This window comes from Anarhichas minor, unplaced genomic scaffold (genome assembly GCF_050575085.1).
Source record: "Anarhichas minor isolate MPS153535 unplaced genomic scaffold, ASM5057508v1 ptg000062l, whole genome shotgun sequence".
Taxonomy (NCBI): Eukaryota; Metazoa; Chordata; class Actinopteri; order Perciformes; family Anarhichadidae; genus Anarhichas; species Anarhichas minor.
Window position 1 is genome coordinate 15,763 of NW_027466508.1, and position 17,485 is coordinate 33,247.

Below are 17,485 nucleotides of genomic sequence, written 5' to 3' on the forward strand. Positions count from 1 at the left end.
CGAGTTTACTCCTGCTCATGTGCGTTTGCTTGTTAAATAATATTCCAGCTGCAGTATTTCATACAAAGTATTTTAATTGTAGTCACTGTATTATTCACGTCTTGTCAGTGAGATCTGCACTTCACATGTATTACATGTGCTTTGTAAGAACTTGTGCATGTAAGCGCCTTCCTGAGAGGAACAAACTCCCGCTGTGTCTCCTCTCTGCTCGTTCGGCCCGTCGTCCATCACTCAAACACAGGAACACCCGTAAACCGCTCCTCTTCTCAGCTCCTTTTTTACCAGCTCGCCAATATTCTGTGGATTGGTTTAAAGGGATTTTCCACGACATGAGCCGAACGTGCACGCGCTCTGCAACACCAGACTGGAGGGTTTGACCCCCGAGCTTCTTCATAATAGCTTATTTTAGCATGAGTCATTCATTCCGTCTGCTTCAGGCCACTCTGCTGCTTTTTATTTGTGTCGGCTGCCAAGTAAACTAAATAACTATTTTAGGCACCTTTTGTTGGACACAGTGTTTGGGCACTGTGTATGTCAACAGTCTTTAGTAAAGTCCTTTATTAGCTCTTTTGGCTTTCAGGCGGCCGTGTCGTAACAGCTCCTGTGAACCTGATGACACCTGGTTGCTGCTTCTTTTCCCTTTTCTGCAGGACTGCTTCACAGTCGAAGGAGAAGACCTGAAGCATGACTTCGAGAGGCTTCAGCTGGCCATGGAGATGGTGGGCTTTCTTCCTTCCACGCGCAAAAAGTGAGTGACACACACACACACACACACAAGACCGCAATAAGTGATCCACCTCATCTGTAAGGATTTTTTCACAAGTTGAACGTTTCCCGAACTGTTGTTTAGGATCTTCTGCCTGCTGTCGGCCATCCTTCACCTGGGCAACATCCGCTACAAGAAGAAGACCTACAGGGACGACTCCATCGACATCTGTAACCCCGAGATGCTGCCTGTCGTCTCCGAACTGCTGGAGGTACGGCGAAAATAATGCTTCATATACTCTAAATGTGTGTTTATATCAATACAAAAAAATAGGTGGTGTCAAATGATACATGATATTCCTGCTCTGACTGTTTCTTTTCTGTTTGTATTGTCAAACAACAGAATATGACATAAATTAAGATGAAATAAAACAGTCACTCTGGTTTAAATATGGGTGCCTGATGTAAAAGACTGAATAGAGTAAAATGCTTTTTTAGTTATCCATAAATATTATTATATTTGTTGATTAATCAAGTTCAGGGACATGAAGTGCGACAAGACTTTCCCGCGAGCATTTACTTGTACCCTGGGAATCTATCTGTCATTTTAATGTGCTCTTTAACAGACCACTGTCACCTCTGTGGCGCTCGCACACATACAAGACAAAGTGACTGAGCTTCGTCTCACAGTCTACCATTGAAATCCATAAAGTCACGTACTGTGTCATCTTTGTGTCATCATGTTACTCTCAAGATAAAGTTTGACTTAAACTTGATTTGGAGCCTGAAGTACTTAATAAATAAAAATACACACGAGGCCTTAATGTTAACACAAGTGACAGTTTGATATCCTCCTTTACATCATTTGCCAATTTAGTAGATTATAGTCGTATTCACCTTCCTTATTACAAGCCTGTGCAGAACTGCCATGTTTCACCTTTACTTGTGTTAACTTATGAAGAGACAGTTTTTTTGTTGCTGCTGTAGATTTGTAAAAGCACTTCTTCAAGCTGTCAACCTGCACACGATTACTTAAAACACTGTCAAAGATAAAAAGGCAACCTGAATGAAAAGTGTCGGATATCAAAACTCCACGATGATCCAGGATTCTGTGGTCACAGCACACACTGTTGCAAATACTTTGGATACAAGTGTACACACAAATACGTTGAATTAAATGAAGGGTTTGTCATCAGATTAAACTCCCTTCACTTTCTCTCTCGCTGTCATGGTCGACAGGTCAAAGAAGAGATGCTGTTTGAAGCTCTGACAACGCGGAAGACGATCACCGTCGGAGAGAAGCTGATCGTTCCTTACAAACTTTCCGAGGTGAGACTCTCCTTCCCGTAGCTGTGCTAGCATTAAATATCAAAGCACGTATTAAGCTTGGTGAAATTAGGCATGCAGGATGCAGAAAAGCAGCAGCATTTAAATGTCCCAGACAGGGAGAGACTTTACAGGTGATAAAAACAACAAGTGTGCTACTTAAGTAGAAGTAGACCAGGTAAAGTTAACCGTGGTAATACTTTACTTTCTGACAGCCAATGGAGTATTGTATCACTTCCTGTTAGTATAACACGGTTCACAGTAAACTCTGATTAGTGATTAGTGTGTGGTGCATATTGTATACTGCAGTATTGAATTAGACCTAAAGATCCAGGAGTGTAACTGAGCATTTTTTTTAAATAGTTTAAATAAAGCATCACACTCGGTAAAGCGACTAAAGGCATTTTGCCAACTCAATAACGGCGCCGCAGCCTCGTCTCTTCAGTCTGACCCGGCCGTGTTTACAGGACAGCGTGCACCAGGACCGGATCTCCTCCTGCCTGTGGCCACGCATGAACACACATGTACACGCACTTACTGCAGCACACACTGACAAACACACACATGCACGGAGTCCTTCAGTGTGTTTAGAGAGATGGGGGAAGGCATTTCAAGTCCCTCTACGGGTTTCTTTGAAAACAAACACGCGTCACGGTCTGCAGATGAGAGCCATCTGAGAGGGGAGAGGAGAACAACATGGATACACACTGGAACACGCCAGTCAGTTTGAACGGAGATGTTTTTACACATGCACACAGATGTAGTTAACTTTTAAAGTTCTCATGATGCCTTATATGTTTCATATTTCAGTGATGCTAAATGTTAAATATTTCCCGCACACATACAGTGAATACTGTTAAAACATTTTTGTATTTTCCAGGGTAAATCACTCGCAATAGTTACCCAGATTTCAGCAGCATTTCACCACAAACTCTCCCAAAAGATGTCGCCGTGTTACACGTACAACCTCGTAACGGCCTGTTGGATATTTAGGAGGCATTTCAAATGAACAAACAGTGATTGTTTTGGAAGCTCACTGGGTGGTCTCTGTGTAAATATTGCTCCAACAGTCACAACAATCTCATTGCCTGTTAACTGAAATCATACACTCAAAGAACCTCAAAGGAATCGGAGCATCTGTGTGATGAGTTTTCTCTATTTGGTCAGAGTTATGAGGCTGTTTCTGTCTGAGCACTTTTAGTCCAACTTCCTCCAAATAATGAAAAGCTCGCGGGTCATTAGACTGCAGTACGTATGAGGTTCAAAAAAATATCTGTCCCGACTCGTGGAAGGCATATTTGCTTTTGGGGTTAGCTAAAAATATCCCTGTTAATTATTTAGAAAGAATGGGATTTCAACTTTGAGAAGCCACTTCATGGTTTGTTTGGTTTCTGAACACTACGGCTCACTTTTGCTGCAGCCAGGTCAAATCTTTCCAGCGGATACGGGAATTAGAACATTTTTTCCCAATAATTTGACAAGGAAGCTTCTGTCACGTAATCTCCCTGCTTATAAAAATGAACACACTATAATTTCTATATCTTCTTCTTTATCTGCTATATATTTAATGTTTGTCATCTGAATATCGTGCTGCTCTTCCCAGCAGGAGAGCTGTTAGTATATACAGTCTATGTTTAGCCTATGAAAGATAATATTTCCATTAGGGCATGACTGAAAGTTTAACATTCTGCAGCCTCGTCCAACGGTGCTTGACAGATCACAGTGTCTGTGCCACACTCGATGGGTTTGGCGAGTCAACCTGATGTGGTAAGGACATTAGTAACGGCACAGAGACCTCCGGCTGTGATGCAGTGCCGTCTGCCAGCTTGTCTGTACCAAAGTTTCAGTAGAGAATGAACGCTGGAGACGGGTAGAGTTGTCTGGTTTCTCCTGTTTATGAAATTTTTACCTTTTTTAGGGCTGTTATACATTTTTCCAGTTAGAGCTCTGAGTGCAGTGGCGGCTGACAGTTCAGTGAGAATGTGATTTACACTCAAACTATATATGTTTGGATATAAAGGAGAAATACAACCGTCTGCACATCTTGACTTCTTTTTAAATAACTGAGCCAGTGTTGTCTGAGACACTTTGACATTAATATGAAACCATTATACTTTCAATATTTAAATGCCTCCAGTCGCTTGTTTTTTTCTGTATCCTGGGCCTGTACAAAAGTGCAGCGTCACAAGGCCGAGCTCTAATGTGTACTACAGATGTGTGGAGCATTGAGATGACTCGGGAATGATGTCAAACCTCTGGCTCTGCACTAATAAGCATCATAAACTTCACTTGGACATTTAGGGGAATAACGCCCATTTGTTTTCTTGCTGACAGTTAGATAACAAGATCGGTACAACTTTCATGTGTGTACAGTCAATTTGATGCGAGAGCTAGCAGCCGGTTAGCGTATTATGGTTTTATGGTTGCACTATTTCTTGACGGACACATATAATATTTGTAATACATCGAAATAACATATTTTAATTCTTGATTTAGCTGGTGTTCCCCTTTAAACAAATGTTGTCAGCTGAGATATTAGGATTGGGAGCGACATTAAAGATGTGCTTCATGTGTTTGACATGCAGGCTGGTACGGTGCGAGACTCCATGGCGAAGTCCCTCTACAGTGCTCTGTTTGACTGGATCGTCTTCAGGATCAACCACGCTCTGCTCAACATCAAGGACCTGGAGGAGACCACCAAGGTGGGACGACACAAACACACCGACTTTTACATTCGCCGCCTGAATAAGAAAATCTCAGAATAATAACTGTCACTTAAATTGATTCACGTACTACATATGAAATTCAGGTTTAAAAACCGTCACCGTAACTTTTTGTATGAAAAATGTATTTTTCTCATGTTTTCATTTGTTCGTCTGCCTCAGATCTTGTCCATCGGAGTGCTCGACATTTTTGGGTTTGAGGATTACGAGAACAACAGCTTCGAGCAGTTCTGCATCAACTTCGCCAACGAGCGTCTCCAGCACTACTTCAACCAGCACATCTTCAAGCACGAACAAGTAAGACATCTCTTAAACATCCTTCCGTCTCAGGGCCGATAAATCGTCGGAGCTGGATTCCGGTTTAAGGCTCTGACTGGGAGCTGAACCGCTGAGCTACTGTTGATTTAAGATATCGTAGATCAGCCCAAGTTCTTTGGCTGTGACCATTTCCAAGGAAACTCCTCATGCGTATCACGCCACGCAGAGCACTTACATTACAATGACACTGAAACAATGCAGGAATTCTTCATCAGATTATGCAACAGGGCTGCTGACAGTCGACACAACTCTCCCTCCCTGTTAACACTGAGGATGTATGTTCTCTTAAGTGAGCGGATTCTCTTCAAAAGGCTTTTTCAAAGTCATGATCTGTAAGATTTGCATATAAGTTAAACATTGTGTTTACCTTGAGACCGACTGAATCAGCGGACCTGCCCTGACATGTTGGACGGGCTGTTCCTGAATATCACATGAGTGTCCTCAAGTCTTTCCGGTTTCGTACAAAGGCAGTTGTTCACAAATCCTGTCTTGCCCTCGTGTCATAAAGATGTGGCCTTTAAAAAAATGCACTCAAGCCAAGAGGAGGAAGTTGAAGGTGACGTCGTAGTTTAGGATCGTGTCCCAGAGAATATCTTAGATCTTTCACAGAATTACTGGACTTTCTCAACAAACAAGAAAATCTTGTTTTGAAATGAATGCCGAATAGGACAGAATGAACCGAGGAACAATTGATAGTGTCATAGAGTGGTTCCTTGCAGTGTTTTTATTTTTCACCTGGAAAATGAAGAAAACACCAGAAGTGACCGTTCTTTACTTCTTCTCCTGGATTAGTGCAACCTTACTGTACTTTGAGTATGTCTGCTTGTCCATATTGTATCTCGTAGGCTCCCATACACTGTCTGTGTGAGCACTTTGAGCTGACGTATTTCCAGTTTATGTCCACCCGCTTCCTAATTTTTCAATATATTGACCCCCACGAACACCCAGTAACTCTGCACGTGAACAGTGAATGTGTTCTGCTATTGATTTCTAATCTTTTCCATGGATCAAACTGCCACTACATTCACGTTTTCTATCAGACATCCTGGATTTTATAAGAGAGAATAAAATCAACATTTTTGCTACAATCTCTCGAATCTGTTAACAAAATGAACGTGGTTTGGTGGATTGATAACATTTAACACTAAAGACTTGATCAGAGGAAAGCTCTGGAGAGCTCATGAATTCCCAATGGTCTACAGACGTTACTGTAAAGCATTAGTTGTGTGTGGAAAAACCGATGTGCACCACTGAGGCAGCCCGAAAGCCTCTGAAAATGATTCAACCAGGATAAGTGGACCAAGAGCTGTCATGCTTCATATTTCCGCTGAAGCCAGCTTCACACCCTCGTCTACAGTTACATACGTATATTTCCATTCATCTGTCGACCAGTAAGTCACTCTGTTGGAAGCAGTGAGGGGCTGAATGGTTTGCTTCAGGGCACAGCGGTGGTCACGTTTAGGGGGAATGGTACTTATTTTCTTATTTTGGTCTATTTTCCAACCTCTTCAAACGACCTCTCCGCCAGTAATCACATTGTTGAAAGACATTAAATGGAGGAATAGATTGTTAGTATGATAATATTTATACTATAATTCTACAGTATAATCATGAGATAACTTCAGTTAGTTGCTACAGACAGAGGCATGGCATGACTTAGCAATAATAACGTGATTATAGGGATAAATTGATAACACACTATTAGCACCAACTGTGAACAAAATAGGAAGACAACCTGCAGAGCGGTGGTGCAGATGCTGACTCGGCTCATTTAGGAGACGAGCTATTGTTGAGTCAAAATAAGAGTGAATCACAGCGGTTGTTAGATGATTTAAAGGCATGTCGGGGGGGGGGGCGGATACTGTATCCTGTGTAATATAATGCAATCCAAAACAACACCCCCACAAACCACAGCTTAGTGATTACCGAAGACTTGAGTCAGCACCCATCTGACACACAAATTGAATGTTATGAGGCTCACAAACGTTTATTCCAGAGCCGTTGTATTGGATTATACTGCACAGGTGTTGCGTTTATAGTTTCCAGACTGTGTGTGTGTCTCGGGTGTTATTAAAATGCACACAAGTAAAAACCTGCCATTAGTAAGTTACTCAGGTTGATATTGTGACGGGATGAAAAGACGGACCTGATCTTCAGCTTTGACTTTGTTGTTCTCCAGGAGGAAATTGGGTTTGCAGCCAGACATTAAACTAAAAGTCAACAGACGACACTGAACAACAGAAAGCAGTTAAAAAATGACTCGCTTACCTTTGTTTGTACCTTATTTTATTCCCTTTTTTAACCTGTTTCTCTAAAAAGGCATTTAAGACAGCAGCATATTAAACAGTGAGTAAAGGACTGCGTCTGTTTTCTCAATAAAAGTTTTTAAAAAAAGAACCATTCTTAGGATTTTTGGTTTTCAGCGGTAGAATAAGTAATTGGATTTTTTACTTAAGTAACTGTAGATATAATATCGTTTCAAAATAATCCATCACAAGTAAAAGTCCTGAATTCAAAATGTTATCAACTGAAAGTACGAAAGTATTTTCAGCTAAATGTACTTAAATGATCAAAAGTTAAAGTACTCATTTGCAGACTGGCTCTTTTCACAGTATTATTATAGAATATTATATTATTCTGTTTTTATCACTAACAAATAAACATAAGAGCCTTTTAATGTTGTAGTTTATCAATGTAGAGCCAATTCTAGATACTTTGTGTATTACTGGGTCTATTAGTAGCAAAGTACTGCATCATATTATATAAGCAAATCAATTATGTACAAAGTAACCGTGTGAAAGTATCAAATAAATGTAGTGGAGTAAAAAGCAGAATATTTACCTTTTGAAATGTTGAAAGTAGCATAAAATGGAAATACACTCGTAAAGTACATGTACCTCAAATTTGTTCTAAAGTACAGAACAAGTCGCTGTTGAAGGATATCTTGATTTAAGAACAGTTGAGTATATCTTTTATTGATCGGAGTCCAATGGAACCTGTTGGATTGTTTGTATTTAGAGATCTCAACAACACAAACTACAAATCACTGCTAAAGATAAAGAATGTTTCTCTCAAACGGTCGTAATCTTAATGAAATAAACATTTTTCTACATAAGTGGGCAGCTGCGGAAGTCATACAGACAATTTCTCCTCTCTTCCACTCAATTATTTTGGTTGGATTTACCAAATACTGAAGAAGAGGATCATCTTCTCTTATTCTTTTCCGTCAGCTTTATTGTCTTCAGTTGTGGAGTAAACAACAGTGATTAACAGCCTTCGGACTTTATGGTAGCAAGAGAAGAGATGAGAGAAAAGGGGGATTCCAGTGATTTTTATTAAACCTCCCCTGGATTAAGGTCTTTATTGGTTAAATCTCGTTCCCAGGAACACAGGACAATAACATGCATGGGGAAGCATAAATGATAAATGCTCTGAATGCTTCTTTCATTATTAAACCAGCGAGATGCCAGGAAAGATCTGAAGAGTGTTTTATTGGAGATGACATGAAAGCAGGCGTACAAACAACATTGTTGCTTTGATTGAAAAATGTAAAACAGCCAAACATGCATCCAGTTTGCACGTTGATAGTAAATATTTTTTGATGCCACATATACTTACAATGCTTGGAAGCAAAGTATTATTACTGACACTGAGGTCTCTGTTTGTATCTTGTGTGTCCCTGCAGGAGGAATACAGGGTAGAGGGCATCAGCTGGCACAACATCGACTACATCGACAATACAGGCTGCATCAACCTGATCAGCAAGAAGCCCACAGCTCTGTTCCACCTCCTGGATGAAGAGTGCAAGTGAGTCTCTCAGCCCGTCCGGCTTCCTGTTTGACTGGTTTGTTTCTGTTTCATTTTCCTGGGAGGTAAACCGTTGAGTGCTTCCATCAGGTTGAAGCTAAGTTGGCGGGCAAGCCTGATGGTTGAATGGTGAAAATACAACATCATAAAAAGTGCCGTGTGCCTGGTTTGATTATAGCGAGCAGGGGGCTTTTACCAATGCCCATACTACCAAACTGTTAAGAATGCCAGAAAAAGGGTTCGACACAAAATACCAGAATGTTCGAATGCATCCGGTCACATTTTTCAGTATACAAGCTCCCGCGCTTTTATGTCTATTCTGACCCACAATCCTCTGCGCAGTGAGCAAGAGGGTCAAAGTTCAAGACGCAATGTTACGACGAAGTAGTATGTCCTAATTTAGCTCATACTGCATGTGACAGTAAGTACTTTGTAAGGGCAGCTACAGTGTGTACTAAAAGTAAAAAGAAACCGTATGTGATTTGAAACGCAGTAATAGACTCCTGTCCGTCTTTAGACTCCCTGCTGTTAGATAACGCCAAAAACGCAAACAAAAAACTCCAAATTGGCATCCGTGAGCCGTAGAACATGCATGTTTGCACAGCACTGTAGAGTGCTGCGGCTGCATATATGTTTTTGTATTAAAACATAATAAATAACTCTTCTGACCTGCAGAGCTCTTTAGCCTCTTTCAGGTCCTTTATCGTACATTTTCATGATTACATTTTTATCATGTCTTATACTATTGCCCATTGCCTCATGCACCAATCACAAAAATCAACTTGCTTGTACGTGCAAACATACTTGGCAATAAATCATTTATGATTCTGATTCTGAATGTTTTGGTTTTGTGGCACCACATGGAAGACAGACTAAGTGACTAGCTGGTGAAGAACGATGAATATTTAGCATCTATTGACCGAGACAGAGATGAACAGAGATAAAGTGAGAATGCATATCTGACTTTCATGCAACAGGAGGCCTAAAGCACCGCATTGAAATGCTCCATGTCCACCGGAAATATGAGTTGACAGTTTTTTTATTAACCTCATGAGTTGGGCAGTATGCCAGTCTGTCAGCTTGTTCCTCAGTTTTTCTGCCCCCTAGTGGCCACAATATCAAGGCTTCAGATGTCTGCATCATAAGCTTAACCAGATACAACTGTGTGATTCCTGGAGTTTATAGGGAGTGATGCACACATGCTACCTAGAGGAGCTGATTCAGAGCTTTAAATTCATCTCAGCGACTTTCTACAAGCTTTATGCAAACTGCAAATAAAACATTGTTTGTTTGTTTTTATCACCCCTTTGTCAAACATTCACAATAACAAAAAAGGCGAGTGAGAAATCAGTTTGACCTACTGCTCACTCTAGAGACGCAACAATATTAAGTGTGTATGATAACGATTCTGCACATAATTGGAATATTGTCACATTTCAAACAATAGGTACATTTTAATGTGTTAACCAAATTACAACAGGGAAAGATAAAGTAGCCTAGAATGTAAACCCTCTAAACTGCAGAGTAAATTTGATCCCTTCAGGTTCATGACAGTAAAAAATAGTCGCATTACAAACAGTATTTCCTCCTTTATTTCTCCCTCTTCTCCACTGAATCAAATTCCTCCCACTTTGAAAAGCTGGAGAGCACTGAGTCCTTGGCTGTGTAGTCTTCATAGTTCAGGTTTCACCCTGTTCCAAAAGCCCCCGGTGTCTCATTCTTCCCCTCTTCTCTTCCTGTAAGCTGCTGATTTTCCGCAGAATCGCCGGCTCTTGATATTAAAGGACTGGAGGGAAATCTGAGCCGAGATCAGTTTAAAGTGATAATCCCCAACCTGTGGCGTCCTGAGGATGAAACCTGAGGATGAAATGTCAAAACCGGTTACAAATCGGATAACTTGCCGCGTTCCCAGCGGTCCACATTTAGTGCTGTTGTTGTGACTGGTGGAAAAAGTAATGTCTTTAATTCATGATGCTTAAAACAAATGTTAAAAACCCAAATCAAACTCCTCTGTCCTCCTCTGTTTCAGTTTCCCTCAAGCCACCAACCAGACGTTGTTGGATAAATTCAAGCGGCAGCATGAGGGGAACAGCTACATCGAGTTCCCTGCTGTCATGGAGCCCGCCTTCATCATCCGACACTATGCCGGCAAGGTCAAGTACGGAGTCAAGGTCAGTGTGATCCCCCACTTCCTCACGAGTCACTGATTAGACGGAAAGGAAAGGGAAAGAGCAGCTTTGTTTTTTAGGGGTTTTTTGTTGTGGGAGAAAAAGTTGTTCAGACACATCATCATCATCACAACCTTATTAAAGCTACAGTAATACTCCTCTTCATTCTGCTGCTTCTTCTTCTTCTTCTTCTTCTTAGTTGTTCACACCATACTAGTATTATTGATTTGATAATTGACTGTCATGGCTCTCCGTTAAAGCCAGATTTCATGCCATTATGCTTGTTTTCAGTTAGGGCTTCTGCGGACAGATACAAGTTACCCATCAGTATTCAACAAGATTTTACTCTTTTAAAAAACAAATACAGATGTATTTAAATCGGACTATATGACGATATATATCTGATTATATTTTCACGACTTATACAGATGGTTGTATACGTAAATGTAGCTGTATTGTTGTGATTATTAGCTGTTGTTTGTGCACACTCTTTGCCTTTATTTTGTTTATATTACATGAGGTAATTTGAAGCTTTTATTGACTGTGTTGTCATTGATTTGACATTGTTACATGAAGAACAGCTGCTTTTAATTAAAACCTTCTTTCGTGATTGCACTAATGTTTTATTTGGACATCTTTTAATGTGCGGACCCCGGGACGTTTAGCAGCTGCTGTGGCACAAACTAACGGGGATCTAATAAAATCCACATATAATACCATTGACTACCATTTTTTTTAAATCTCTGCCACTCACAGGACTTCAGGGAGAAGAACACGGACCACATGCGTCCGGACATCGTAGCTTTATTGAAGAGCAGCAAGAACGCCTTCATCTGCGGGCTGATGGGCATCGACCCGTCGGCCACGTTCCGCTGGGCGGTACTGCGAGCCTACTTCAGGGCCCTGGTGGCTTTCAGAGAGGCTGGGAAGAGACACACGCAGAAGAAGACCGGTGAGCTCCCACACGAACGGAAACACCATTAATATGCACATAATAGCAGTGAGACGCTGTGATGTAGGAGATAGACAGGGACAAATTACCTGAGCTTAGAAAAACATGTCATCAACAAATATAGTGTTTTTATTGTATTAATACATCTTCTTGAGTTTCATTTTTGCCTAAATTATAAATTTACAGCATTTAAGTGATAGATTATATTAGAATGGATATTAAAAATGTATGAAAATCTGTGCTCGCTGTGTCAAAACATCATTAAAGAAACCGCAAAAGTGGGAAATGACATTGATTTGACTGAATGGCATGTGAGCACCACAGGTACTTTTTAGTACAACAAGAATAATGGTAAACCAGCAAACCTCTTATTGTTGTTGCTGTCAGCAGACAGGTCTGACTCCGCTGAAGCAGCTCGCATGAAGATGGAAAAATGTAAAACAAATGAGTTGATGATGAAATTACAAACATTTCGTTTTTCAGTTTTTCCTGCCATGCACAGTACTGTATGCTCACTTGCCACACAGTTACGATTTAGTCCTCTCGGTTCATTATAGTTTGCTTTTTCTCTGCCATATTTTGTGTTTCAGTAGTGACTGTTCTGTAGACTGTGTGCACAGTGCTGCCATGTATTTACAGTAGCTCTTGCTCTTTGTCTCTCTCAGCTTTGGCTTTCTACGAATGCCTTCTTTTCCCGTAGATAGACTTGATATGCAGTAGATATTACCATCAGATGTGTTTTCTCAGCACTGCCGTCGTATGAATCAGACTCTGCACCCTCTCGACTCTTTCTACACGTTAGGTTCCACATGTAGATGTTGTTGTGTGAAAATAGAAGCCTTGTATCTTTTGCTCATCCTTAGATATCTTTTAGAAATCCTTCTAACTGAACTCTAAAGATATCAGAGTCGCCTAAGGGAACCTGTCGCATGTCTTCTGAAACATTTCTGCAAAACGTGTTTTTGACTGAAAGCTTTTAAATATCTTTCATTTATTTTTTTCACATCGTCATGGGCTAAGTTAAAAGTTAAATTACCTTTTTTAAATACCCTCACCTTGTCTAAGAGCACAAGGACTGTAGAATCTGAGAAACACTTCTAGAAGACATTGTGTGGAAGTGCCTTTGGGCGGCGAACACCTACTCACAGAACTACAATGACAAACATCCTACCGCTGCCACCAACTGCGGTTTTGAATGTCAATCATCTTCTCTCCTGAAGTCTTGCACAGGTATCTCTCCAGTAGACGACTGCATCTCTTGATCTCTCCTTCTTCGCTGTCTAACCTGTCATTTCTGTCTCTCTCTCTCTTCCCCCCCTTCTCTTTCCTTGTGTATTTTTTTTTTCTCTCTTGTTTCTCTTTTGTTTTGCTTCTCCAAGGGCATGATGACGCTGCTCCCTGTGCAGTTTTGAAAAGTGTGGATAGTTTTAGCTTTCTGCAGCACCCTGTGCATCAGAGAAGCTTAGAGATCCTTCAGAGATGCAAAGAGGAGAAGCACAGTAAGGCTGCCAATACAACAATAACTCCTCCTTACATTTTAATGTTCTACCATCACTTGGGGAAACTGTAGGGACGAGGCTGACCAACATCGTCAACTTTACTGCACTGTACTGCAGCCAAAGTCGAGCCAAAAGAGATCAAAATCATCATTCAAACTTAAAGAGAAAAGTTTTTTTATTTCTTATTTCCTATCAATAGACTAGATGCTTGTTGGTCTCCGCTCCCTCTGTCTCCCTCTTCCCTCTTTCTTATGCACCTGCATGCATTTGTTCTTAGTCTTGTCTTGCATGTTGTTCTTGTGCTTCAGCCATTCTGTGTCTTACACTGTGCTCGTGAAAAGGCTAGCTGAGAAATGCATGACTCTCATCGCTCTATCAGCTAATTTTGGTCTGGGGAAACAACACAGTAACACCTCTAGGTGTCCGTCACTTTCTGTTTTGTCACACAGCTACACTTTCTTGTCCAGTCCTGTCTGTTTCCACCACAGCACACTTCTAAAATCAACCGACTTCACCTCTCACTAATACCACAAAGGCTGGTGATGGTGATAGAAACACTGAAGGGGTATAATAAGACATCACTAACTTGCTCACAGGCAGCTTTGGTGTAGGACACACAGCCGACCTCACACACAGAAGGTCACTTTCATGACACTCGGATGTGTTTGTGTCTTTTTGTTTTGTGCTACCCTGCAGCTCCTGAAGAGAGTGAAAATGTTGTACAAAGTGATGAAACAGAAAACGGTATACGGTTAAGTCAGCTTTTTTTTTTTTAGAGTAGGCTAACACTCACCGTAGAGTTCTCACCGCTATGATTGAATGGTTCAGAGCAGCAGCTGTAGGCTTATCACTGCCATCACCCCGTAGTAATGTAACACAGCAGCTTCATTAAACCCATCCTGCTTAGAGTTTTACTTTTTAAAATTCTCTTTAGACCGACCTAAATAGTCACCGCCTGCTTTACTTCATTATGTAAATAATTATGGAACAAATGTGTTTTAAATATTGGTATTTTAAACAACTAATCACGGTTTTAAGCAAACCTACAGGCCATTAACTCGGCAGTATCATCTTCCATAATTCAACACTAACAAGAGAAACTCACTATTAACTTCACAGATCTTTTTTTAATATCAAATCATCTGCAGGAGATCGTATTTCCAATAAAAAGGCACAAAACACTCACTGCAATAACACATGGTGATTTTCTTTGCTTGGGAAGGGTTTGAGTTTTTGTCTTTGTGTATCTTTTGTGTGTGTGTGTGTGTGTGTGTGTGTGTGGTTTTGTGTTCTTTCACACGATGCCAACCTGTTTGTTCGTGATCAGGTGTGCCCAGAAAGAGTCCACGTACGCCGCTGTCAGACCTTCAAGGAAGCAACACCATCAACGAGAAATCCCCACGGTAAGAGTCTGTGTGTTGAGCTTTGCTGGAACAGTGTGTTTCAGGAAATGGACAAATCTGAAGAAATAAATTACTGCTACGTCAGAATCCGGTTTATTGACAAGTAGGGTTTCACGTGCAAGGAATAAGTCCAAAAATCAAGAAACATCAATAAATATAAAATCTATATCTGAATTAAAAACTAAAGCGAAGTAGAAGAATATTGCAATAAAGATACAAGGAAAACTATAAAAACATTTACAATATATCTTAATTAAAATGAAAGAGCTGTGCATTTTCAGAGGTGGTAGTTTTGTGCAAAATTGTCCAAGGAATGTGCAAAGCCTCACAGTATTACTTATATGTGCAAATATATACACAATTCAAAGCCAGGTCCTCCAGATGACGGCATTCAATAAACAATACTACAGATATGCCAGCGCTGGACACACGGGAGCATCTACACACTTGTCACTTGAGGACAAATTACTGTGTTGGCATGCCTGACGATGTATTGCAGTCCAACACCTCAAACTACAAGCTCCACAGTTACCATATAGGTAAACAAATACCACTCAACAACAGCTGAACATTATACGCCCAATAAAGGATTAAAATGTACAGTTGTTGATATAATTTTGACCATAACGTGTATATTTATTGATGTTGTGGCACAGTAAAGGAAAATGTTCTTTTTCCTCCACTTCTACTCATGCAAATAGTGTTTCAGATACAAGCTGAATATGGAAATATGTTCATATTCATTAACATAATATGGAAGATTTATTTTTAAATATATTTCCTCTTTATTTTTATTTTACCTGTCGTCTTTTGCTTCTTTGTATTATTTACTCTTCATATTGTTTTTATTTATATAAAAATATAAGAATATTGATATTAGAAAAAAGCACAGTGTACAGTTATTTCTTTATATTGTTGTGGTCTATTCACCCAGATTCAGTTGTACTGGGTAGAATAAACTCCTTGTAAATCTTTTTGTTTGTTTGATTTTATCCGGCATAAAATGCCTTTATTAGTCGACTGTCAAAAGAGGAAATGAGGGGAGAGGGGAACGACCTGCAGCAAAGGTCCTCTGTGGTTCATTGTTGGAGTTTTCTCCTCTGGGCCCCCAGGGCGTCTCGTTAAATTAGTATTTGATCATACATACATATTACAAAGAGCTCTGGAACTACTCATTGTCAACAAACCAGATGCTCTGTCACACATTAAATAACATATATTTTTAATCATCAAGCAAAGATATTCACCTCTGGGCATGTCTTTCGAAAAAAACGAAAGAGTGAGTGCTGTGACCCTGAGCGTTGCTCTCATACCCCCCCCCCCACTGAGACCCCGGTCCAACACCTCTAATTAGCTGTAGACTGTGAGATTAGTGGCCCACGACAGCGACTGGTGGCACAGAGCGGCTCGTACAAGACGGCTTTTGTTACACAGGAGCTCAGTCCGGGGCTGTTAGAATCCCCCCTTAATGTGATTTAGCAACCTTCTGCCCTCACTCTCGCTCTCTCTCATACATTACACACTCATCCTCTACATACTAGGAGAGCACTAAACCCCGTGCAGCTGCTTCCTCCGTGATGTAAAGTCACAGCTATGCACTGGACAGGAGTGCTTGGAGAGTGATAAATATTAGGTCCCTGCAGGGTGCTTGACTGCTGGACAGAGCAGTGCAGTGCTTTATGGGACTCTCAGAGAGACTATGGAGATAAACAGTCACAAGAAGCATGTTGTACCATCACCATTCACTGAGATCGATGATCAACCGGGGAGACATTCTCTCTCGTCTTCTTTATATGGTTGGCCAGATGCTAACTGAGGATTCGTGCTTTAGTACACACTGTGGCCTCAAACATTATTTTCTGATGCGGCCATTCTCAATAAGCCCTGAAACATACGCATATGCCCAGAAATACATATATATCCAAAGATTTTGATTTACATAAACACACTGGAGCTTTGTGGATCTTCTGCCTTCTATTTATATTTTTATAACGTATTGCAGGCTAGCAGTACAAATCGTGTGAATCTGTACGACTCCGGTGGGAGTGCGATAAGGATAGTGGAGCAGTGCACTGTGTTGGCGAAGCATCCTCTGGGTCTCTTCTGTTGCCTCCACAGAGAGAAGCTGTGATGAAAAAGCCAGTCACACCCCTGTTGTGTATTTTTACACCTGGTTTCTATTTGCGGCTTCTGTCTACACTGTATTTCAAATTCAACACACAGTATTTTGAGGTTTGACCGAAAAAGAAAATCGTGGCCAAGAGTAAGCCAACTGTTTAAAAAAATGTAAATCAGAATTGGCTTAACGATCCAAGTGTGCTGGGACTTTTACTTTGGTTTCCAGTGGCTCTCTATGAACTCGAGCTAACTGCTAACATTAGCATGATAAAGCTCACAATCGACCCCATTCATAAATGGTGCATATGTTTATCCGTGCTTAAGCGGTTTACACACATATCCGGGATTCATCAGTATTTTTGTGCTTGGATTTGTTCGTACCCTGTGAACAAATTTAGAAGTGCTTCAGACCATTTGTACCCACAAATGATGAAGACCCGGCTGTCTTACAAAATAACTTAATTTA

General features: G+C 40.6%; 1 protein-coding gene across 1 annotated transcript in view; it reads left to right on the forward strand.

Annotated features, from left to right (window-relative positions):
* Positions 1–17,485, forward strand: part of LOC142933482 (unconventional myosin-IXAa-like) — a 50,414-nt gene that overhangs the window by 7,761 nt on the left and 25,168 nt on the right. The window contains exons 6-14 of the mRNA XM_076077600.1: positions 651–748; positions 851–977; positions 1,945–2,034; positions 4,617–4,733; positions 4,917–5,051; positions 8,758–8,879; positions 10,909–11,050; positions 11,804–11,999; positions 14,826–14,901. Of these exons, the coding sequence (XP_075933715.1) occupies positions 651–748; positions 851–977; positions 1,945–2,034; positions 4,617–4,733; positions 4,917–5,051; positions 8,758–8,879; positions 10,909–11,050; positions 11,804–11,999; positions 14,826–14,901 (1,103 nt within the window). The remainder of the gene's footprint in view (positions 1–650; positions 749–850; positions 978–1,944; positions 2,035–4,616; positions 4,734–4,916; positions 5,052–8,757; positions 8,880–10,908; positions 11,051–11,803; positions 12,000–14,825; positions 14,902–17,485) is intronic.